Genomic DNA, 26,891 nt, shown 5'->3' on the forward strand with positions numbered 1-26,891 from the left:
GAGAAACCCAAACAGGTATGATTGCTAGTTTTATAATCCCATTTGACAGCATCCTAAGTCTAACTAATTTCCTAACTTATTGACGAGAGTCGAAATTTATGATCGGATGCGATCCTATAAGAAAGGAAAAGCGGAGTGGAATTTTCTCAGAAATTGAGTTATTAGAAATCTTCAAGTACGCTGCATGCGTGATTAATAGACCTTCTTCCTATACGGAATGTCTTTTCCACTTATATGATGGGATGTCAGAGACTGATTGCATCTGTAGATTCATTGTGCACTTCCCCAGACTCGCTTTATTCTATTATGAATGTTTCGCGTAAGTGGATGGGAATGATTACAGTTAATATTTCTATATTAGTAAGGTGTTCCTAATAATATGCATAGTACTGTAAGAAACAAATGTTAGCTTCTATTCATTCATTATAATTGATGAATTATGCAATGGTTATTCGCAACCAGTTTTTTTAGAGCTGTAGAATCGGGTGACACGGTATTGCAAATGCCGTATTTTTCGGCATATAAGATGTATGCTGAGTTAAGCCTCTTTATGCCTGAAAATATGCCATTCTTCGTTGAATAGCAGCTTTTTAGCCATACTCTTGATATATCAAACTGTCCCAGACTGATCTTGATATCACTAGGTCCGTCTTATCATACCTTTGCCACAAAAGTGTTTGTGTGTTTTATATCTACTTAAGTACCACATCTCATCTTTTGAGATGCAGGTACTTAAGTTACAGTGACCACCGACTGCTGCTTTGCAAGGTTTCTTCTGAATTAAGTCATTTTAAAGGCAAAGTATCCTTTGTGTAGTAGAGTTTCCAAATAAAAAAGGGATAACTGCTTTGGCTTTTAAAAAGGCATTTTATTGCGAATACATGTCAGACTAAATTTACAGATAGTTATGATATACTACAAGATGATATTACACGCATGTGTAAATGTTAATAGGTATCGTATAAAAATAGTCGGACATACTTCAAAGACATGGAAAACATCTTTGAAGTAGAATAATTCTTTCACTTCCCCTCTAGAGTAAAAGTCTATGATATAAATGCCCCGGATGTAGGCATCTGAAATAAGATTTATCTTTTTCCTTCTTCTACCGCTCTCTCCAGTGATTTCTCTCTTGCGACCAAGGAAGATGTACCTAAGAAACACAAAAACATAAGAAAAATGAGTTCAGATGAGAAATGGTTTCTGTTTCGTACAGTGACATTGAACTACTGGACTTACATTAACTGAGGCTTCCTAGTGAACTTCATCTCTCTCAGTTATTGCTACAAGACGAATGCACAGACAAAAGAAAGTGTTACACCCGTAGAGAGGTTTGAAACAAACCGAATGCAGTAATGGAGATTGAAATAGTAACAGAAAAATGTAATTATAAAAATAAATTGTAGTGATTATCAGTTTTATTATATTTAATCAATAAAAAGTCGATTCTGATATATCATTGATGCTTTTCCATAAGGTACCCACATGTTCTTAGTAGATGGAAGATAGGAGAAGAACTTCATAAATAACGTGACAAATTTTTAGCGTATGTTTCTAATAATTCCTACTATCCGGATTTCAACAACTCAATGAACCTACTAATAAATAAACAGTTTCTGGAAATTGAAATATCAGTTAGGAAAGGAGATGGCTATTTCTGTCACATCAAGATGTACGAACCAATGATATACATATCTTTTGTTATTGATAACGTCCATAAGTGGCGGACGGTTCTTTGTATGGTGGTGTTCCATAGATATCCCATTGCAGAAATCGAAACAAGATCCTCGAAAATATAGTCACATGGCATCAGTACGACGTATGATCCCCCTCCAACAGTTAAACAGGCCTGACATCGGTGAAACATGCTCGATATAAGGGTGTCTATAAGATTCTGTGGGAACAAATCCCATTTTTCCACCAGCGCAGACCTCAATTCACCAAGTGCTGAGGAGTCGGCTGTTGGCGTGCAATGCCGCGCCCAAGGGCGTCCAACACATATTCCATCGGATTTAAGTTTGGTGATCGTGTTGGAAACCTTCAGTTTCAGGATATTCCTCCACCACTTCAGCTCTATGTACAGAAGCGTTGTCATTACTGCACATTTTTTGATCATTATTCAGCACCGCATAAGAACACAACCACCACCGTAAGTGTGACTTTGTTTGCTGTTGGAGGGAAGGGTACAGCATTCCTTGTCTCCATATGAAATAACGTTTAGAATCTCCTTGTCGGCTAAAACGGGACTCAACAGAGACCATAACTGTACCCCATTTGTCAGGGCTTCAAGTCACATATTCATGGCACCAGTTTATACGATTTCTGGATGGGTTTTAGTCAATGGAATACAAACCACTTGCTTCCTTGCGTAGAGTCCACTTGAATTGAGCCTTCTTGACACAGTCCGGTTGGAAATGTTTTCACCTGTGGCCGCAGCAACGTCAAGAGACCGTTGATGACAGGACATGGTAGGGTTCCGTCTGGCTGTTAGGGCCAGATAGCGGTCTGTTCTGGTTGATATAGTCCTCGGGTGACCTTGGCCAGCTCTTCTTATAATGATTATTGTCTGCTGAAACTTTCCATAGTGCCGAGATGATACTGCTTGACACATTAAGTCAAAGTGCCATCTTCGCCTGCGACTGCCCGGGTTCATGTCGTCCATTGGTCCGCCATCTCAAAGAATCCTGTAAAGGACGATGGCTTGCTATCCTGAGTACTGGATAGCAAGTCATCCGGAATGAGTTAATGTCTCAACCTGTGTTTTTATAGGTATGAATAACTTGCATAATGAGCGGATATTAGGAATTTGCATGGAAGGATACTTATTATATCAAATATTCGCTTTAGGCGACACTGTTCATAATAAAATATTCATGAACATTATTTTATTCTGTTACTTTTTGTCGAGCAGTGTAGTTGGAATCTTATATCTTCTTTAAAAGATCCTATCATAGACGGAAATCTTTTCAGTCTAGTGATCGGAACTGAAACATCAAACTGGAGTTTATGGAACCAGTGTTCAATAGGAATATATTTAGTGACGAGTGACTGACAACTGAAAAATAAATATATATATATTTATATATATAGTTCATAAATAATTGGATATCTTTAATTTCCACTGAATGGTGTATCTTTAAATGCAAATACTGTTATGCATTACTTAATTTCTAGACGGACAGCATAGAAGCACACTTTGTGTAGCATCGCCAGATCAGAGAGGAAATTATAATAAAATCATACTTTAATGAACTGTACTATAATAATAAACTATAATAAAATTAGACAGGCGTAATCAGACAGCTTAAACTGATGTCATTGTGAGACACTAAATTACGCTGTCTGAATTAGTCCATGAAATAATCTCCCTGATGGGGACTAGTTGTGCTTGACTAAGACACTGGTAAATTACTTTGGGGATGATTATATTCTCCAGTCCAAAAATATTAAACTCTGCATGCTTTAGATGTAATTATTACTGGATATTTGAGGCCTAAAGGAAATCATCACGAATTTAATGAAGGAGGAACTCTTTGATTCGGATGAGGACAAATTTTTACTGCTTAAAATTTTTTTATCTACCATCCTTCAGTTTTGGCATCAAATATGCAACTAAATGAAATGAAAAAGTTGATTTTATTGAGATGCAAAACTCCATTGATGGGTCTGCTTTTGAAAAAAAGAGGCAGTGTATACTCTGGGAACATTTAAGCAACATATTTTGCGAGGAACTTCGAAGGAATTATGAGAGCATATTCGTCCTGCCTACAATGATTACCATATCTCATTCAGATACTGTGAGAACATTTTATCGCATAAAAAGACTCCTGGGAATTGCGGCCCTTCTTCTCATTCATTGTTCTCACGAAACTGCGTGAGGTTTCTCATTAGTAAAAAAAATAAATAAACAAAGGCCACACGAAGATATTTTAGTTCTCAGCAATTTATTTTCATAATAGCTTACTAGAAAAATGAGTTGAAAATGTCTAATGCCAGCTAGAGAAAATTACTTGGAGGAGTATACTGGTACGCGCTGTTAGCGCACAACTGTAATACTCCATTTAAACTATCATCCACCGTACATAGAACTATAAAAGCAGTCACGAAGTTATCTTACCTTGCCTGCTATACCATTATCTTCTTCTGTTGCTCCCTGTATTGCCCAAAACGACTGTAGATGCAATAATGAAACAATTATCAGTTTCATCCTTTTCGTAATTCAACATGGACGGCAACTAAGTTTATGTTTTTATTAGCTACGCGTAAGAAAGTGTTTCAGTAACAAAAAAAAAACGGAAACCATGAAAAGGTAGAAGAAAATAGCAGTGCCCGAAATGGATAATGGAATAGGCACAGGTAAAATAATCTTAGTTGTACGCAAAAGCGAATTCATGCAAAAAGAGCGAAACGGCCCAGCAACTTCTAAACATGTGATTTCAGAAAGGTCTGGAACATCGCCAAATCGCGAATGAAAGACGTAATTCCGTTTGAGAGTCGCAGAACTCTGTAATGCCAGATTTCACTAACTCGAATGCGAATAAATCAGATTCAGATAAGTCGAATCTTTACTGCCTTCATTGAATTTGGATCAATAAATTTAATTTACGTTGCCTTTCTGTGCGTGTGCAAATTTCCAACTATTTCTGCGATTTTTCCTAGTTCGATATGTTCTAATCTCTTCTTTTTTTGCGGAGTAAAAGGAGAGAGAGGGAGAGGAAAAATGTTATCCGTTTGCAAGGTTACCATTTGCTGTCCTTCTATTGTTTCTCGGATTCGTAAGAACATAAGCCATTCTAGCTGTACAACGCAGCGAATAAAACACATTTAATGCAAAGAGGCAGCTATTTCCATAAGTTCAATTTTGGGTCGGTTACTTGCGGCTACCCTGACGTTGGGAGACATTGCAAATGACGATCCCTGGTCAGCTAATTTGTTCTGGGACGTAGTCTAATATAAATTGGATATACTACGAAAGAATAGTTATTGATACAAGTTTATCACTCTTCCGTTTTAATTAATGAGCTTGTCAAACAAATTGATTTACAAAATGTATAAGCTTGTCAGGATTTATAAGTTCCTTAATTCTGCAGGTAGGTCTAATTGCGGGCATAATTTCCTTTCAAAGATAATCATTTCTCAAATTTCAAGGGCTGCTTGCTATATCAGTGAAAATTTCTTTCTAGTACCAGTTGAAATAGCTTTTCTATTCATTGCTTTAGGCACACTATAGTCCCAGCACTATACTCCCATAATTATGAGAGCATCCTTGGACTCAGGGGAAGTCCCCACGGACTGGAGACGTACAAATGTATCTCCAATTCACAAAGGGGGTTCAAAAAGGTGACACAAGTAACTATAGACCTGTTAGTTTGACTTCTGTTCCAGGGAAAATAATGGAGTCACTGGTTACAGAAGCTTTGCAGGATTATGTAGACAAGACAAAAGTAATAATCACACAGCATGGGTTTGTTAAGGGGGAAAGTCTTGTCTGACCAATTTGATTGGATACTATGATGTTGGTCACAAAGAAATTGGATGCAAAAAATAATTTTGATATCATATACTTGGATTTCAGGAAAGCGTTTCAAACTGCTGCACACAAGACAAATTGGAGCAGTATGGCATTAAGGGCAAGTTGCTGCAATCGATAAAGGATGGTTGAGTGGAAGAAGACAGTGGTAATCAATGGATAGTGTTGTACGCTGACTAATGTTGTTAGTGGTGTTTCCTCAGGGTTCGGTGTTGGGGTCCATTGTTGTTTTGTATTCTGTATTTATATATAATACTGATGAAGATATATCAAGCTTAATGTCAAAGTTTGTAGATGATACAAATATTGGCAGGGTTGCTAATAACAGTATGCTGCTGCTGCTGCAACAGCATCTGGAAAAGTTGGGCAAATGGGCTGAGAAGTGGCAACTGAAGTTTAATATTGACAAATGCAAAGTACTGCATATGGGTAGCAGTAACCCCAGAGAAATGTACCAGCTGGGTGGTGTTGCACTCAGCAGTGGAGAATGAAAGAGACCAGGGGGTAATTGTGCGGTCAGATATGAAGTTTTCTGAACAGTGCAGACAGGCTGCTAGATAGGTCATGGGGGTATTGTCAATAATATACAGGAATTTTTAGAGCAGAGATAAGGAGATTATTATCCTCTTTTATAAGGCAATGGTCAGGCCACACCTTGAATACTGCGTACAGGTGTGGAAGCCTCGTTTTAGGAAGGATGTAGAGTTGTGGAACGAGTAGAAAGAAGGGCAACAAGACTGGTGAGGGGAACAAAGGGGTGCTCTTACAAAGAAAGGCTTAAGTTCTGCAAATTGCAGCTTCTGGAGACTAGGCAGCTGCGAAGCGATCTGATTGAGGTGTATAAGGCCTTGAATGGATTGAGCAGGCTCAATGCTGATGGGATTCTTCCTCTTGCTCAGATTATAAACCTTGAGGGGGCATAGAGTCAAACTGAGGAAAGACAGTTGTAGAAAAGATGTGCGGAAATTTGCCTTTAGCCATTGGGTCGTTGATGGCTGGAAGAAACTTCCATCAGTTGTTGTGGAAGTTGATAGCTTAAATAAATTCAAGGCAGAACTAGACAAATATTTGAAACGAATGGATCAGTGAAATGGGAAGGGATTTTTTTTTCTTTTTGGCTGATTCTGTATCATCTTGCTTTCTTGCATTATATGCCTCTTATATTAATCTCTCTTTGGATGTCTAATTTTCAAACTTTGGTCCACACTTTCTAAGCTATTCTTCATATGTGCATCGATTTTTATTCATCACCACTCTGGTCGCCCTTCATTGAATTCTCTCTAGAAGTTCGGTCTTTTTTTTTTTTTTTCAGTCTCCAGACCTGAATGCAATGTTCCAAATGTTGTCTAATCAAAGCCTTATATAAAAGAAAAATTACTTCCTTCTCCTTACTCGAAAAGGTCCTATATCTCATGAATAGGACACCATGTGCTTCCTAGTCGGCTGTTTACACTGCATGGAAAATTTCATGTCAGGTTAAATTATAACGAATGACTCCTTTTCGTCTTTGACCAATTTTAGTTCCTGTCATCCAGGATTTTTATGCTCCAATTTATACGCTTGCATTTAGAAGCACTGAACTTTAGTAGCCATTTTTCGGACCATACATGCAGCCGATCTAATTCTTTTTGATGCATCGTAGTCTGGCTGAAATTGTTAGCTACCTTTCCACCATCAATTTTTCAGAAAAATTTAGCAGCTTCTTTTGCAAACTCTCGTCAATATCATTTATGAAAATTGGAAATAAGAGCTACTAAATCTATTTACTACACTAGTTCATCTTAAAGAATGACCATCTGTCTTTTGTCTTTTAGCTAGCCTGAAATCCAGCGAAGGGTTACCATAAACTCCAATTTCTTCCATTTTATTTAGCAGGCTTTCTTGAGTGACTGTATCAAAAGATTTAAAATCTACATATATCAGAATTATCACCCGCATAATTTACCAGTTTGGTCAGGCATAACCTTCCTTTAACTAACCCATGTTGGAATCTATTCAGTATACGATTCTTGCCGAGAATGGAAATTAATTGCATTAACCATAGATTTCATGCTAATCTCTACCACAGAAGCCAGATTCACTGGTCTGTAGTTACTCATCTCTTCTTGTCAACAGCTTTCCGGGCTGGGGAGACATTAGCACTTCTCCAGTCCAAAGGGATCTTCCCGAAGGGTAATGACCCTCTCATTAACACATCCAATGATTTAATGTTCTTCTGCGAAAATGTGGAAACATTCTTAAACTCCAAGTTTACTTCTGTGTGCGAATATTTTTACAGAGCTGCATTTATTTTGTTTATTTACATCAACGGCACTTAGTTTTGCGATTTATGAAGCTGGATTGATTCTCATATTCTCTGAAAATGGTGCTTTCATTTTGTGAATAGCCTTTTCATATCTTCTAATGAGATCTTTCATCTCAAAGTATAAAGCGCTGTATGAAGTAACAGGAGTATTGAAGGAGAAGTATTGAAGGAATAATGTTCTGTATTCTTCTAGGATTTCAGAAAAAAAGTAGTATGTTAAAAAAATAAACTCACGAGGTTTACCTCCAAGATGAATTTTTCTCTCTAAATCTCTAAACAATGCAAATCCCCCAAAAACACCCATAAATCTTTTGCTACCTGTCGTGATATGACACCTTCCTTTAATCACCCAGGTCAGATGATTGTCTGAGAATGTATGACATGGAACAAAAGACAGCTTGGATGTATTGTAATATAATGCTTTTTCTTTACTTCTAAAGGTAGAGTAATTGGACCTTGGTCATAATATAAAAAATCCCAATTTAAGCTGCTATTCATAAAGAATAAAAATGTATTTTAGACAGGTGATTTATTATTTTAGTTTACACTTAAAATATCTAACCCCAACAGATTACATACGTTTTATCTACAAGAGTTGTACAATTAAAACATGTTCAAATGTGACAGCTCACAACAGAACGCGAAAAAACAGACAAAGGTACGCTTAGGTCAATATGATATCTCATGACAAGATCTGATTCATTTCGTTTCCATTTTGTTAAGATTGTGTATGTAATTTTTCGCATAAAATTTTACGTACACAGGGCGTTCAAAACATGTCCGCCCTCATGGGTAGTACAGTTAGTAGAATCGCCATCCTCCCCATACCTGAGTTCAAATCCCGTCGATGACGTGAGGAATTTTATGGGCGTTTTTCACAACATGACTCATTTAATCGGTCTCAGGCTATGGTAGCGTGTTTTTTCCTTCCTGAAACTCGGACGTTTTGTCCATTTAATACTATATTAATGTCTGTAAATGGCTGATGTTCCTAAAACCCTACAACAAAAAATAAAAAAACATGAGCATGCATTGATTTAAATCTTTAAGTGCTGAAGTGATTCAAAATAAATAACAAAATGAAATTCTGGCAGGAGATGAGGTGTAGTACCATCATTCCGAACCGGAATCTAAGCTTTTAAACGCTTTTCACTATTCAGTGGAAGCATCTGGAAAATCAAACGAACAGGGAAAAAAAAAAGTTGTTCTTGAGTTTCTGCAAAAAAGTTACGGTAACCTCTTTCCTGGACCACCGTTGTCTTTTGCTTTTAGACTTCAAAGAATCAGATGCCAACGTTAACTGAGAAGGGTGTTATGAAACTTTGAATTGGATGCCTCCTTGATCCCTCAGTTTGGCTCTATCCGACTTCGTTCTGTACACAACTATCAAAGATTTTCTGAAAGACACCATTTTAGGCATTTGGAGAAAATCACACAAAATAATTCGAAGGCACTAAAAGCGATACCAATAAACATCTTTCAGAAATGCTTCCACAATGTGACAGAAGAGATTGGTTTCGTGTAGAGCTGTCCATTCTATGGATAGTACTTTGAAGGCAACAAAAGCAAAAAATTGCCAAGTTAAATTTTAACTTATGACATAAATCCTTGGACTTTCTATCCGCACTTCGTATATTAACATATACAAAGCATATGTTAATATACGAATATTTGCGGTGATTTTAAAGCTCTTAGACGTTTCTTTAAAAATGCATTATAAAAACACATACCTGCTTGTTCTTCGTGATGTTTTGCTGCTGGATCATTCCAACAACTGAAAATGAACTAAGAATGTTTGGAGAATGAGCTGTTCCAGTCCGTATGCTATGTTGAGCTGATCCTTGCTTCGATATGTGTTTCAATAAAGCTATCTTTAAGGAAAACGTTCTAAAAGGTTGAAAAATATCTGCAGAAAAGAAAGAAATAATAACAAAACGTCAGCATAATATTACTAGATAAACTAAAGTATATAAGTGAGTGCTAACACTATTCTGGAGCTAAAATGTTCAGATGAAATTGAATAACACTTATTTTGGAACTTAGCAAATAAGAAGAGTAGTTTTATTTCATGTTGTGGAGTATTTGAAAAATTTTATAGAAGAGACCCAAAAATCCTAAGAATGGCTAACAATAATCTTTTACTTTTGTTTTTTCCCAGTCTGGGTACAAATTTGGTGAGAGATACTTGTAATATGCTATAAAGCAGATTTTCTTCGGTGATAGTCAATAACCTATTCAGTCAAATTATTAACTACATCTTACGTGATAATAGCAGTTTGCCTCAATAACTTTTATCTTCAAGGGGAACTCTTCTATAAGTTTGCTACGAGGTTGGAAAAAGAAAAACTTGCCAATTTATCTTATTTAGAAAAGTAGAAAGCTACATTATAAAGAATACAGTTTATAATAATAGTTATAGAGGCATGTAATATCAGTCAAAAAAAAAAAAAATCATACAACCATTCCCTCTAAAAGTTTGTCCAGTTCCACCTTGAATTTATTGAAGCTATCAACTTCCGCAACGGCAGCTGGAAGTTTGTTCCAGCAGTTAACCACCCGCTGGCTAAAGGCAAATTTCCGCACATCTATTCTACATCTGCTTTCCTCAATTTCAAATTATGCCCCCTAGGTTCGTAATCTGAGCAAGCAGAAAAATCCCATCAGAATTCAGCGTGCTCAACCCATTCAAGGCCTTATACACCTCAATCAGATCACCTCGCAGATGCCTAGTCTCCAGCCGGTGCAATTTTCAGAAATTAATCCTCTAAGAGGATCCGTTCATTCCCCTCACCAATCTTGTTGCCCTTCTCTATACTCGTTCTAGCAACTCTGCATCCTTCCTAAAATGAGACTTTCAGACCTGTACACAGTACTCAAGGTTAGGCCTGACCATTGCCTTATACAAGGGGATAATCACCTCCTTATCCCTGTTCACAAAATTCCTGTATACCATTGACAAAACTCCCATGACCTGCTCTTGCAGCCTATCTGCATTGCTCAGAAAACTTCATATCTGACTGCACAATTACTCCCAGGTCTTTTTCATTTTCTACCACACACTTGGTACGTTGCTCTGGGGTTACTTCTACCCATATGCGATACTTTGCATTTGGCTATGTTAAACTTCAGTTTTCACTTCTCAGCCAAAATTTTCTAGATCCTGTTGCAGAAGCACACTGCCATCATTACTGTCATTAACAATCCTGCCAACCTTTATTGTCTGCAAACTTCGACACTAAGCCTGATATACCTTCATCAATATCATTGATAAATATAAAAAACAACAGTGGACCTAACACCGAACCCTGTGGGACACCACTAATAACATTAGTCCACGAAGAGCAGCACCCATTGATTACCACCCTCTCTTCTCCCACTCAACCATCCTTTTATCCATTGTAGCAACTTACCCTTAATACCATTCTGCTCCAATTTGTACAATAGTCTTCCATGCGCAACAGTGTCAAAAGCTTTCCTGAAATCCAAATATATGATATCAAAATTATTTTTTGCATCCAGTTCCTTTGTAACCACATCATAATATCCTATCAAATTTGTCAGACAAGACTTTCCCTTAACAAACCCATGCTGTGTCTGAATTATTGCTGCAGTCTTGTCTAGATGATCCTGCAATGCATCTTTAACCAGTGACTCCATTATTTTACCCGGAACAGAAGTTAAACTAACTGGTCTCTAATTACTCGTGTCACCTTTCGATTCCCCTTTGTGAATTGGAGATACATTTGTACATCTCCAGTCCTTGGAGACTTCTTCTGTGTCCAAGGATGCTCTCCTAATTATGTCTAGGGGTTTGCTTGCTTACTTTGTCGCTTCCTTTAATATAACTGGATAGATCCCAGGTGCCTTTCTTATGTTTAACTTCAACAATTTCTCCCCCACTTTGCTCTCAGTTATTACTAAATCATTAAGCACACTGTTACAATTTGTTAACTTCTGGCACTTTCCTTCCTTAATACTCCTCATGTGCGAATGTAAATGCAAAATACTCATTCAGTTTGTTTGCTATCTGAGCAGGATCATCAACAGTCGAACCATCGATATCAAGTGGACCAATCTGATTCATCCCCTTCATTTTAGAATTTATATAAGTAAAGAAGTCTTATGTTTTTCTTAGCAGCCTTTGCCAAAGATTTCTCGTAATATGCCTTCGCCTGCCGAACCTCCTTTGTGACCTGATTACAGACTAACTTATATCTGCCATATGCTTCTGTATCGCCTGATAATTTATATGCATCCCATGCCTTTTTCTTCTATCACCAGTCTCATTAGTTCACCATTTAGGCCTAAACTTTGAACAGTATTTCTTAATAGGTATGAAACTTTTAGTAGCTTCCACGATTAATTCCTTGAATGCTTCCCACTTGGAATTTGCTGTTGGTAACATCATTAGTTAATCCCACTGTACGGAATTTAAAAACTCTCTGAAACCACTGTACTCATCTTTACGGAAGGTGAGTACAGTTGTTTCAGAGAGTTTTTAAATTCTGTACAGTGGGATTAGAATTAATTGGAATTAGTTTCTTTCATTTCTGCATTCGTTGGGAAGAGTTAAGCCTGTTTATGCCTAGCCTTTCAAGCGAAAAAAATCGCTCAACCATTTGCGATAAATCCAACTTACTTAACATTGATTAACATGGCCAGAAACGACACACACTGCGCAAACATGGCACTACATTGATTTTTGGCGATATTTACAGAATTCTGTATCATCACATAGCAACAGGACAGAGTTTAACTGACTTTGGAGTCGTCCTACATATGTCCACGCATTGGGCTGTTTAGAATTTGCTACGAGGAAATAAGGTCACGAAGCGTCTATAAATTGCGTGCATTCAGTAGGCTATTGCAAACTGAAGTTCGTCAAACATACTAAAAGTCTCTTCAAAATAGCATTATGAAAGAGTTTTTTTTTTCTAACTTTAGTTTCCAGCTGCTTATACCATATGAAAATGGATAGAAGCCTTGTATATTAAGCTCGCAAATGGATAGGCAAAAGAGCTCTTCTAAGCTCATTTTGTTAAATAAGTTTACTGTACAAGATCAATGGCATAATCTTGCCCTTTTGTTCTGTGAGCTTTTAATAAACGCCGTAACCTTCTTTATTGATTAAACCACGTCTGATACTCTGATGACATGGGGCGAATGTCATTCCATATTACAATTGCTTTGACAAACTCGTAATTTGATTAAACAATGTTTTATTCATAGATGGCCAAGTGATCCGCAACAGCATAATTTCCACGAACGAATTATATGAAGACTCTCTGCTTTTCCATCAATAAGACATCGGAATATCCCCACAGGAAGATTAAAGGAACAACTTGGCATTAGTTCCAAATCACATTAATCTCGGTATGGAAACATTTGGTCACAGTACTCGTTGATGTCAACGTCAATCTTTAACATAAATGCTGGTTTATATTTGCCCAAATATTCCATTCTTTTAAAACGGGATGGAACATTTTTGAAAAAGGTGATGACCACAGCACTCGTGAATCATGTCTGAATCAAACTCCAAGTTGGTCACTTACCAACAGTGCTCGGTTTTATGACCAGTATTCACGCTATGTTAAATAAAAAGCCTAAATGTAATTCATAATTCATAAAATATGTTACTTCCAGGAGCACGAATAATGTTTATTGTCAGGTCTGCATTGTTTGTTCCTTTTTTTTCCTTTCATTTCAGTGTGAAAGAGTGGTTTATCCACACTTAAGAGTAGCACGTCTTAAAGTATCGATTACTCCGGGGGACGTACATAATCTCGAGAAATGTAATACTATAAAACGCTTTCATCCGAGAAAAAGTGTAACCCAGAAATGCCAAAAATTTTCCAGTCACATATCGCAGTCTGCCGGCCTATTTGTTTGACTGTCACACGTCTTGCTATACAAATCTCCCGAGCACAAAATGCACTTATAAAAACATGTTCTGTAACTGAAAAGAAAGAAAGAAAGGAACTAAAGATATGAACTCCGCCTCGCGCATTCAGTGCACACTATTTTCCATTCGTGTAATCTTCAAGAGTCAAACTGCAGCCGAGAACCTCTTAATTCTGCAATTCTCCGTAGGTGGCTTCTTCTTTTTTTTTTTATTGCATTCCAGCGCGATTTCGTCAACATGAGGCATCCATACGGAATATACTACTTCAGAGAGATGGAGAATGATTTGTGTTAGCACTCTAACCACGTCTTCTCTTTCGTCTTATGACAATAAGACTGAGCTTGGGTATGTGAGGTAGTGGTAGAGGAGGAACGTTATTTATTTTTTTTAAAGCGAAGTTTTAAGCAAATGTTAGTGTCGCGAATGTATGTGGTAACGAATTACGACCCAAAACCCTTAGAACGAGGATAATATTCAAAGTATTCTGCAAAATATTGATTTTGTAGTAGCAACGGCTAAATGTTGCCACAATCTTCTTCGGAGATCAATAAGATGCGAAGCTTGCCTTGGAAAACGTTAAAAATTTAGCCATAAATATCACCTAAGCTCTAATGACTGTAGTTACCCCGAAATAATAAAAAAGCAGTAAAATAAGTTTGGATAACACACGTGCCCGAAACTGGCAGTTCTTACGGGATCTTTTGTATTAATAAATATACTGAGATTCTTTAAGAAAAATAATTATAAGTCTATGGATAAGACGTCACCTTGAATGAATAAGGATGTTGTAAAATGTGTGCTGTAGGTTTCTTGGGATTCTTTACGATGTATAAGGTTCTTCGTTTTAATAGTGGACTTAAACAAAAAAAAAAAAAAAGAGCCGTACTTAAGCATAGATATAAAATAGTTATAAAAGACTTCCTTCTATTTCTATCTTTTTCTAGGCTGATTTGAATATTTAACGCAATTAATATAGTTTATTAAAGAGCCAGTGATTTAGTTTTGAAAGAGGAATACCCAGAAGAAAACGCCCTAAGGGCAAGGATCTTTCTTCAATTTATGCTCCTTTGTGTACGTGGCCTGAGCAAGAGCAAGGATTCCATCTGCATTGATTTGACTCAAATGAGGCTTACAGATCTGCATGTACTACTCAAGATGTACAAATTCGTGTAACTGAACATGTCCTCTTTGGGGAAAACTTTCTCCCAAAGAAGATACAAGTATTTAATCTGTTATATACCCTAAATACAAGTGACTAATTTTTTTTTTGGCCCGCGTCTGTATGTGTAATTATTTTAGCGATTGTTTTAGACACTCTCAAAGTAAGCGTTACAATTCATCTATCCACTTCTTTATTCAGATTTCATCAATGTCTTGTATTAAAGACATTGATGAAATTAGAGACACGGTACTGTCTCTAATTCAGAAAGTAATTAGTATTACCTCTGCAGCATCGTTCCTAATGATCTGCACAGTAGCTTGATTACAAAACATCTTTACAGGATGCTTTTTAAAGAACACACTCAACTTCTCTGAATGTAGACAGCCAGCGATTCAGTCAGCATACAAATGCTGCCAGTCATCTGGCTTCTCTTTTACTTGGAATGAGGTCTATTTCAGGGACATTTGCAAAAGCCAGCATAGTTGGAATGTGTGGAATAATCCTATCAGTTAAAATTAAATGGCTGTTCGTGTGAAGGAAGTGATTAATTATTTCTCATCTGTATATTTCTTAAGAATAGCGATATCCGAAGCAAGTTTTCCATTTTCTTTACCCAAAAAGAATATTAACGCACACAGAGAAGTTTTTCTGCCTACTCCTCTAGTTATATGTAGTACGATGAGCACAATTGATGGCCTGTGACGACAATTAATTTGAGTTAATTTCCGGTCTCTCAGACTGAGTTCGCAAGTTAGAGCGACTTTTTAAGTTCTTTCTCAAAGAGTCCAAGGTTTCATTTCCAGATGATTTTTAACTGATAACTATATGATAGTGCTTTTGTCTGAGAACTCGCTTTACAGGCAACGCATATGATACCATTCTATGCTCGCTCTATCATGCTCCACTTATCTTCCCAAACAACGATGAGCTCTTTCAGGATGACAGTGCCACTATCCATAGTGCCGGATGTATCGACGCACGGTTCAATGAACACATCTATTTGCGCCTGATTATAATCCTTTAGAGTTCATGGAATGCCCTTGAGTGCAACATTCGGCTACAGCACCCTTCCCTTTCGATATCAGGCAGGTAGCTGCATTGCGACGTAGTGGTGTAGCATCCTCCTGATACCTTCTTGGCGCTAGTATGATGCGAAGGGCACCAGGTTATCATTAGTGCAAAAGGTTTCTCAGTCCCGTACTGAAATATGGTTTGTAATATCGATCTCTTTCTGCTCCTCGTTAATTCATATTCAGTGGAATGGAAACCATTAGAGTATTTTTCTCTCTTAACATGATTTTCCAGTGTAAGTTATACGTTCTTTCTATTAAAAACATTTTTATTTAACGCGGAATAATGCACGAAATTAATTTCTTGGGGTCTCTTACTCAGTAATTACTTTACATTATAATTTTTTATAAATGATATGATTGGGACAAACCAAAATTTGGCGTGCTGTAGCCGACTGGTTAACTTGGGAATTACAGCTGGGTAAACTGTAACCAGATGACTAAATATGGTAATGTTGTTATGGTCTGTTTTGTACACTTCTCTGACCATATGCGGCTGTCACGGAGTATTAACAAAAGTTTTTTATTCATATAATTTCGCCCTTGTTTTGGTTCTCATCTGTGGGCAGCAGAAACTGTTACTGAGCGTGATGCTACGCTTTCCAACAGAGAATCTAATCTGTGTGGCGTGAATTAGTCGGAAGCAATGGTATAATGAGAGTAGGAGTAATCTTCAGGACAGAAGATTGTGAAGAGTATTACGAGACTGTCTTCCCCTAATTGATTGCAATAAGTGAGGGGAAACACATCATGGGAAACTCTACACCTCATCATTAGTCACGAATCAGATGACATCGCACAGGGCTTACAATATAGGAACCAGTGGCAGGGAGTGATCACGCAGTCAGCTGGAATATGAATAAAATGTTGCAGTAGTTAAAAGACAAATTCACGGGTTTTAATTTCAGAAAAGGGGACTATGAGAGTCTAAGAAACTACATGGCATCTATTAATTGGACGAACTGCAGAGGGAGAGCGAATACATTAGAATTATGGAATACCTTTAAAGCTATAATACCAAGAGTAGGATGCCAAGATGGATGAATACCGAGAATCAACTTGCCAGCAACAGCTGCAAGTTGATTCTCCCTCGTGGGTAGCACAGTTGGTAGAATCGCTGTACTTACCACAGGGCAGAAAAGACCTGAGTTCGATTCCCCTCTGACGGGAGGCATATTTTTGTGGGTCTTTATCCTAACATGGCAAAATTAGTCGATCACAGGCGAGGGTGGCGTTATTTTTTCCTCCCGGAAATTCGAGTTTTTCATCCAGCAAACAGTCTACCTCAGAATACACGCAATTTACAGACAATTTATACGGAGCAATGTGGCCGTAGCCGCTGATGTTCCTAAAACCAATTAACTACAAGTTGATCTGTAATAGTACCACAGATAAGGTTAGAGAGGCAAAAGCTTAGTATGAGAAAGCATTGACTAAGAGAGCAAAGAATGGGAACAGGAAGTTTTTCCATGTATGTGAACACAAAGAAGAAGAAAAATGAGATCTGACTCTTATGTACCTTGGGTGTAGGAAAGTCTTAGATAACCCAGCTGATGGATTGAATAGGTACTTCGCATCGGTCTTTACTATGAAATTAGCAGTTTCGAAATTAGATGACTATTTATTAGAAAAACTTCCGAACCTAAAGGCAAGTAAGTCCTTGAGTTTATAGCATACACCCAGTAATTGAGGGAGGCGACCAGACCGAAAGGTGATAGGGAAAATCTTTGAATCACTGATTAAGAGAGCCACCAGAGAAATTCCCAAGGACACAACAACATGATTCCGTTAAGGGACAATCATGTTTAACCAACCTGATAAGCTAATTTTGACATAGTTATGACCTGGATGTAGGGAACAATTTCGACATAGTTTATTTGGATTTTAGCAAGGCATTTGACTCAGTCCGTCATGAGAGGTCATTGTTTAAGCTCTCATGACGAATGAAAATATTGGAATTACTGGAAAGATTCTAAGACGAATCGTAGGGCAGAAAGCAGAGGGTTGTGTGATTAATGGATATTCTTCAGACTGGTTTAACTCCAGAAGAGGGGCCCCGAAGAAAGAAAGGTTCTTGGATTACTGTTGCTTCTGATTTTCATAATTACATTGACGAAGGAATCGGATGGAAGTAATAGCAGCAAATTATATAAGAAAGCAAGCTTATATAGCATGAGCAAAAAAAAACCTACACACTTCACCAATCTATATCCCCTGCGAAAAATGTCTAGTTCTTTATTGAATTCACAATAACAGATGGAAGCCTGTTTTAACAGTCGACCCTCCTCTGGCCGAAGACAAACTTTCTCACATTTATCCTGCAACCATTCTCCCTCAACTTTAATTTATGTTGCCTGATATGTGACATCTCGGAAAAAAGGAAGAATTGCATCAAAATTTAGATTACTCAATCCAGTCAAGACTTAAATACCTCAGTCAGATCTCCCCGCAGGAGCGTAGTCTCCAGACGCTGCAATTTTCAGAATTGAAGCTTTTCTTGGCAAGAGCACCCTTTTGTTCCTTTCACCAATCCGGTTGCCCTTCTCTGCACCAATTCCACCAGATACACATCCTAAAGTGAGGCCTCCAGACCTGTATACAGTACTCAAGATGTGGCCTAACCACGACCTTGTAGAAATAATCACTTCCTTATCCCTGCTAGCAGAATTTCTAAAATATCATTGATAAAATCCCCTTAAATCTGCACTGCTCAGAATTTCATATCTGCACAATTACCCCCCCCCGTTCTTTTTTCACTTTGCAATGCCCTGATTGCAGTACCACATAGTTGATCAGTTACTCTGGGATTACTGCTACCCATATGCAGTAGCTTGCATTTGTCAATACAGTATTAAACTTCAAATGTCATATCTCAGCCGATCGACCTGATTTTCCTAGATCTTGTAGTAGCTCACCCTCATTATTGTCATTAAACACCCTGTCGGACGTTGTATCATCTGAAAACTAATACATTAAGCCTGATATAGGCTACCTTCATCAATATCATTACTAAATACTGAAAACAACAATGGGCCCAGCATTTAACCCTGGGGGACTTCATAATGACATTAGCCCATGAAGAGCAGAGTCGATTCATAATCACTCTGTCTTCTTCCGTTCAACCATCCCTTTAGCCATAGAAGTGACTTGCTCTTAATACTACATTTCTTCAGTTTGTATAGCAGTCTTTTATGTGCAACAATATCAAAAGCTTTCCTGAAATCCAAGTGTACGATATCAAAATTATTTTTTTTATCCAGTTCCTTGGTCGCTGCATCACAGTATCCAATCAGATTGGTTATACAAGACCGCCCCTTAACAATTCCATTCTGTGACTGTAGTATAATTACATTCCTGTCTAGATAGCCCTGCAGCAGTACTTCTTTGACCAGAGAGTCCATTATTTTCCCAGGAACAGACGTTAAGCTAACAGTTCTGTAATTACTGTCACCTTTTAATCCCCCTTTATGAAGTGGGTTTGATCCCCTGAATCCAAGGATGCCCTCATAGTTATGGCTAAGGGTTTGCTTACCTCCTTTGCGGCTTCCTTTAATATAATTGGATAGATGCCATCCAGCACAGCTGCCTTTTGTGTTTGGATTCAACAATTTCTCTTCCACTTTCTTCTCAGTTATTACAAAATCATTTAGCTTCCTGTTAGTGATAAACTTTTGTATCCCCTTCCCTAAAGAGTTCCTCATGTGTGAATGTAGATGGAAATACCTATTCAACTTGTTTATAACCTGAGCAGGGTCATCAACAGTTAACCCATTGACATAAAATGGTTTAATGTGATTCAACCCATTCCTTCTACGGTTAATATAAGCATAACAGTATTGCTGCTTTTTTCGCCAGAGATTTCTCATAATCTGCATTAGCTTGCTTAACTTCCTTTGTGACTTGATTACAGACTAACTTATATCTGCCACAGGCTTCTGTATCACCTGATAATTTATATGCATCCCAAGCATTTTTCTTCTCTGCTACTTGTCTCAATTCTCATCTGACATCCATTTAGGTCTAAGCCTTGAACAGTATTTCTTCGTTGGCATGAAAAGCCTAGTAGCTTCTATGATTACTTCCCTGAATGCTTCCCAGTTAGAATTCTTCCCATAGAATGCGCAATGTCAAAATTTGCAGAGGATGTCCAGATTGCGAGAGTTGTTAATAATCAGTGCCAAGCAGGATGACTTTAACGGGCCTCAAGAATTGCAGAGAAGTGGCAGCTATATTTTAAGTGAAAAATGTTAAACTTGGGGAATAGAAACCCCAAAATAACTTTCACACTTGGTAAGGTTGAATTAAAAATAGATGAAGAAAGAGAATTGGGAGTTAAGATACGAGAACTGCTCTGAGCAGTGTAAATAGGCAGCCAGGAAAGTCCATAGCGTTCTATCAATGGTTTATTGATAGAACACTAGGATTTATCAGAAGATCATAATCCCAATGTATATAGTGTCCAAGTATTCTTCAATGAGCTTCTTGAAAGGGTCCAAAGACGGGTAACTCGCACAGTGAGATCGGAAAAGGATGAACGTACGATTATGTGGAATTACAGAGCTCGGTAACTAGGCATCTTACAGGGAACCTGATTGAGGTTAAAAGGCTCTGAGAGGGGTTAGTAAAATGAAGGCGGATTTTTCACTCTTAGAAAGAATTCCAGAACTGGGATATAAATTCAATTTACAAGGGAAGAAAGTTAGTCTTTTGGCCAGTGAGTTGTTGACTACTGCAACAAGCTGCCTCCGCAGGTAGTTGAGGCTGAAGATTTAAAGGTGAAGTGGATAGTTACCTACTTGAGCAGAGAAGTGCACAATTTATATTTTCTTATCAACTTTTTCATGGCCGGTGCAGCAAAACCCTGTGGCCTCCTTGCACTATATGGCAAATACTTGCATTCAACGTACTTATGGCTAAATTCATCTAATACAAAAACTATTCCAGACATATTGAGAGGAAAAAATACACAAACAAACAAACACCACTGTACGTGATTATATGCAATCTATCATGTATTAAAACAAATTTGTATCTTGTGCTTGTTAAAACTTCAATTTCATATGTGCAGCCAAATATAGTCAAGAGCAATACGTTATAGAATTAATTATAACATGAATTTTGTGGATCGAATATAAACTAACCATGCAAAGCCAGTTTCTCTGTTTCAAAGTCCAACTCCGTTTTCATATACATAAGTAGTGAATCAGTTTTTCCCATCGGGGTTAGCTATAATGGAAAAAAAACAGAAGAGATTAGTAAAAAAATGAATTGCAATTCTTTATGGCCAATGTTGTTGTTGTTTTTTTTTTTTTTTTTTTTCCAGTGGAATAAAACTAAAAGAATAATTAAAGCAGCAAAAATTTTATGCTTATACGAGATGAGGGTAGTACATATAAAAAAAAAGCCTTTGCTATTTTAATGGTGAAATTGAACTGCTGTCCAAACATTTAAGCCACGTTCTTGAATCTTAAAAAATAAAATTTAAGCGCCATCCTTCTCAACTTCATTTCTCTTTCTAGAGATTGACCCTGTTTCTGAACTTTATTCCGTCGCTAGTGAATCGACCGATCGAAGTCATAGCGAAGTGGTTTCGCTAATCCTTTAATGCCATAAAAGGCTACTAAGCCAGAGTTCACTGGCCACCCATGCATCTTCAATAGGCTTGTAGGCATAAACGAAAGAGTTTGTTAGAAGAATTTTATGCACTTTACATTCTTTAATACTTTCCTCCATGACCTTTTAGAAGACGCTATGACCTTTTTTACGGTTATTCGGCGACCCATCAGTGATCTTCCAGCTATTTTCTAATCGATTAAACCACTGTGTAAATATACGCTGCTGTATTTGAACAGTTACCTTCCATCGATTATTTTAATATTCTCCGTCATAAAACTTAATACAAGTTACGTACTTAAAGCAGCGCGTGTCTTTCTGATGTTTCGATATTCAACAATTTATAATTACTTTGTTTTTCTTTCATATTTTTCATTCGTTATTTGGTAGAAGCTTTTCTGATAACGAACTAACCGAAAGCTTTTATTATCAGTTAGTTTCGTATCCGATTAAGTATGTGGATATCTCAGTTTTAATGCTAATACTTTTAGTGGAAACTTGCATTTGATATATTTCGGGGCAAAGAATGCTACTTAGTTTAGAAGGGCTAATAAATATAATTAACACAGTACGCTAATTACTTGAACATAGCTAGATTGCGAGAGTAAACACATAAAAATGAAACACACGAAGCTGTTTGCATTTTTATAACGGAGGGGAAAGAATAAGTTGTGAACTATTGAAAATGCTGCTAGTTTGTTTTCATTAGCAGGTTTGCGGAAGAAAATTTGATTAACTAATTACATCAACTCCTTCTTTCTAAGTTAGCATTTGATAAATGAAAAAAAGGCAACGTTCATCTCTTCATAACGTGGATAAATGGTGCCATTCTCATTTTTGTAATTTGCAAATACGTTGTCTGCTTTTTCTTACACTGACGCTCAATATCTCGATAAAATGCAGATATTCAACTTCAGTATCAGATTACCATTGATTCTCTACAAGTCGCGTAAGAGAGAAATAAATTTCTCTTTGTTCTATAGACGCAACCACTAACTGGAGGGCCTAATTCGGCCCAAGAAGCAATTCTATCAGTCCGTGACAATTTTCCTCTATGCCCATCATTCATAATACCTTTCGATTCGCTTTTAAATAATTTGAACAACGACTACGAGACGTTTTGCATTCTTGTGGAAAGGATCAGATTTGGTTGCAGTCTGCAATGCCGGATTTAAACTTTTTGTGGCCCTAAGCTATAATATGTATTAGGACTTTCTTCCCTCTTACACCTGCGACAATAAATTTTTTTTAAGATAGAGCGCGGTCCCGGTGTAATGCGAGGCCCTAAGCTGTAGCTTGCTTAGCTTATATATATATAACCGGCCCTGGCAGTCTGAACGGCAAATATCGGACAAGGCGATAATCATCCTGTAAATCTACAAAAGTCTTGCTATAGTGTGAGTGACCAATTGTACTCGCCATATTCAAATTTTGCATTCCTAATGTGTGAGTGACACACTTACTCGACATTCCTACAATGTCTGTATTTGATGACTTAATCCTCATTTCAAATTCATCAAATGCGAATATACATGTACCTGTTCTTACTCTTAGTTACCCTAACACAGCCCATGTATTTACTGTGTCCTTGATGAACTCCAGGAGGGCATGAAATCCCCCACACCTTGCTTTCCAGGTATGTGTAATCATAAGTTGATAACTGGAGATACAGAATTCTCTCGGTGGAAAGAGAATCTCTTTCCACGTCTAAGTGGCACGTAAAATTATCAGCACCTACTGAAAATACTATCGATAAGATCTATTTCAGAAAATGTGTAACTGTATAGTATTTTCAATGTAGCATTATGGAAAAGGGCTTGGATTCAATTTGAATGGAGTTGTAGTTATGTTTATAGGCTTTTTTCACGACGTGGCCGAGTTGATCGCTCTTGTGGGATACTGCATGGTATTCTCTCCTCGTAACTCGGTTTTTCATCCTGCTCAAGTCCTCGCAGCTAGCCGAGTGATCACAATTGCTTTTCTTTACACCGCATGAGAATAGCCCCAGTTCCCGCCATGTGATCTAGGTGGAGGAATTCTTATGGGATTTTTCCCCATCTGGCTGTATTAGTAGATCTTGGGCGAGGGTCGTAACGCTTTTACTTTTACAAATTCCTGTTTTTCTTTCTGCAAATAGACCATAGAATACATTTACGCCTCAAGTTTATCTTAGGCACAAAAATACTAAAACAAATTGCACAGAAAGTATACACTGATGTCCCTTAGATATCTTATTGTAAGCAACCCATACCATTCCAACCATTGTTTTATTACTAATTAATTTACATAAAGTAAAAGCCTGCCTAACTGACTCCCCCACTCTTGTTGTTGTAGGGTTGTTTAGGAGCATTATCAGCAACTCGCGTCTTATTACGCCGTATAAAAACCATGCTACCCTCGCCCGAGATCGACTAACTCAGCCATGTTGTGAAAAAGACTCATAAAAATTCGTCACGTTGTTGATGAGATTCGAACTCGGATCTTTTCCACTCGGTTTGGGGACGACAGTAATTATACCAACTGTGCTTCCCACGAGGGTGGCCCTCCTATCTCCCTTCTTTAGAAAATATTCCGTGATGCCCGGTCCCGAGTGCCAAGCGTAGTGATTCGAGCGACCTTTCAGCAAATTTTCTAGCGTGACAAATTATTATAAAGAGCTTATTTTTTGTGAGTTTTTGCAATCTCCTTAAACTCCTGGGCTAGCCGAGTGGGTAAAGTACCCGCCCGGCAACCCAAAGGTCGCGGGTTCGATTCTCGCCTCGGGCTTGGATCAAAGTACTGCAAAAACCTTGGGAGGTGCAATATGGCCACAGAAGCCGATGCGCCAACAACTACCAAATCAAAAAAAAAAAAAAAAAAAACCTTAAACTCCTACTGCATATATTAATAACATTTAGCACTTACTAATACAGAAAGGAAAGTCATCTTTCTTTATATTAATCACTTACTAACCGCGGGGATTCTGACAACAAAGTCACAAAAACCTCTAACATGGCCCAATCAACTCAAGAACGTGAAGAAATTAGTACAAACATGGCCAAAAGACAAAAAACCGATATATATGAGATATCCGCTCCAAAGTATCTCATCATCCATTCTACGGGCCAACAGTCCACTGGAAAATTATCCCCTTTCTTGATAGAAAAATGTCTGGAAAGCATAGCTGGAACTCCAAAAGCAGTAAAAAGATTAAAATCAGGCGACCTAATAATTGAGACTGTCAATATAAGACAGTCAGAGCAACTAATGAAAACGTCCACTTTTGGCGGAATCCCAGTATCAATTACACAGCATAATACTTTAAACATCTCGAAAGGAGTAATCTCTGAATGGGATCTCCTCAACAGAACAGAAGAAGAAATATTACAACAAATAAAAACCCAAGGAGTCATCCATGTTAAAAGAATAACGGTCAAAAAAGAAGGAATAATCATCCAGACCAGAAATATCATTTTAACTTTCAACACTCCAAGTCCACCACAGCACGTGAAAGCAGGATACTTGCTTTGTCAAATCCGACCCTACATACCAAATCCTATTCGATTCTTTAAATGTCAAAAATCGGACATTCACAAACAACATGCAGAGGAATAGTGTGCTAATATGTGCCAAATGTGGTTACCGAGAACACACCAATCAAGAATGCACAACCGAGCACCCTAAATGCCCACACTGTAGTGGAAGCCACACTGCCTACTCTTGAGAATGTGAAAGATGGAAACAGGAAAGGAAAATCCAAAAATACAAAGCAGAACACAAAGTTACATACCAGGAAGCCAGAAAGACGATGCAACCAGCCAACACAAGGAAACCTACCTACTCACAGATAGCTCAAACAGCAGTATAATAGTACAAATAACCCAGAACTAACAAACAACGGGATCACAAACCGAAGTTACAATCGCTCGCACCAAATGAATCGTTGTCGGATTGGGCACGCAAATGGCTCATTTCCCCTAAACAGCAGAAACGAGAACAGGCGGCAAACACCCAGTTCCAACAAACAGTTACCTATCCCAGTTCCACCAACAGTAATTTCACCGCTGCAGGGAAATACCAAAGAAGATACCTCCATAATAATGCACCATGCTGCTGAACAAATGGACACAGCAAGAAGAACCCGTTCTAGAAATAGTTGCCGAGGAAGATATGGACACTGGAAAGCCATATTTCCCTAAAAAAGAAAAACCACGGACTGAAAAATTTAAAACAGTAACCAGAAAACTCATCTAAAACACAACAATGCGGAGCACCTTTATTCAATGGAATTGCCGAAGTTTCCTTAAGAATGTTGACAATGTTCGTGATTTAATTTCTCAATATCACCCGATATGTTTCTGCTTACAAGAAACGTATATAAAACCTGACGATACAATCTTAATCAAGAACTACACCACACTATACATAGACGAGACCGAATAAATAATTCTATAGGAGGAGTAGCAATCCTTGTCAATTCTCACATACCAGTCCAAGCAGTCCACCTACAAACCACTCTTGAGGCAGTAGCAGTACGTATAGCAACAAGCAGTTTAATAACAATAGTATCAATATATTTACCCCCGAACCAAGAAATAAATTACGAAGACTTAGAAGAACTAATATATCAACTACCCCCTCCTTACTGTTTAATGGGGGATCTAAATGGACATCACCCTTTATGGGGAAATATTGATTTTAATAAAAGAGGACATCAAATATAAAAAGTAATAGATGCCAAAAATCTAATCCTCCTGAATAGTGGAAAACACACGTATTTCCACCAGGAACCAGCTCAGCGATAGACCTTACTTTATGTTCCCCAGCATTATATCCTGTTTTAGAATGGACAGTTCATGAAGATCCATTACACAGTGACCACCACTACTACCCCATTATTGTCACTTTAACAAAAGGACTGTTTGCACTGAGGCAGAGACTGTTGGTTCCCAGTAGCTTTAGGCGAAACGTTCGCCAAAATATTTGCCACCACATCCTATTAACCGAAATTCCAGAAATATAACCGCCCACTAACCATAACGGAACTCCATAAGTCACTGTCACAAATAAAAAGTGCAGAAGGTCCAGATGGCATCAATTATATAATGATAAAGAAACTCAGTGAAAAATCATTACAGTCTCTACTTCTTTTATTCAACAGAATTTATACGAAACAAGAATTTCCTAACATGTGGCATCATGCAATTGTCCTCGCTTTCCCAAAACCTGGCAAAGATCCTACTAATCTAAACAGCTACCGTCCAATAGCACTCACCAGCTGCCTAGGAAAGTTAATGGAAAATATTATAAATGCAAGTTTCATGTGGTAC

The 26,891-nt window shown here is 37.7% G+C and overlaps 1 protein-coding gene across 1 annotated transcript in view; it reads right to left on the bottom strand.

Moving 5' to 3' along the window:
• Positions 1-960: 960 nt before the first annotated feature.
• The window catches only part of LOC150088074 (putative carbonic anhydrase-like protein 2), a 277,372-nt gene continuing 251,441 nt past the window's right edge, over positions 961-26,891 (bottom strand). Inside the window, exons 11-13 of the mRNA XM_090370006.1 lie at positions 21,111-21,195; positions 9,566-9,741; positions 961-1,153 (exon numbers count right to left, since the gene is read on the bottom strand). Coding sequence (XP_090226132.1) covers positions 21,173-21,195 — 23 coding nt within the window. The 3' untranslated portion in view covers positions 961-1,153; positions 9,566-9,741; positions 21,111-21,172. The remainder of the gene's footprint in view (positions 1,154-9,565; positions 9,742-21,110; positions 21,196-26,891) is intronic.

This window comes from Mastigoproctus giganteus, chromosome 3 (assembly GCF_048544385.1).
Source record: "Mastigoproctus giganteus isolate SK-2022 chromosome 3, ASM4854438v1, whole genome shotgun sequence".
NCBI lineage: Eukaryota > Metazoa > Arthropoda > Arachnida > Uropygi > Thelyphonidae > Mastigoproctus > Mastigoproctus giganteus.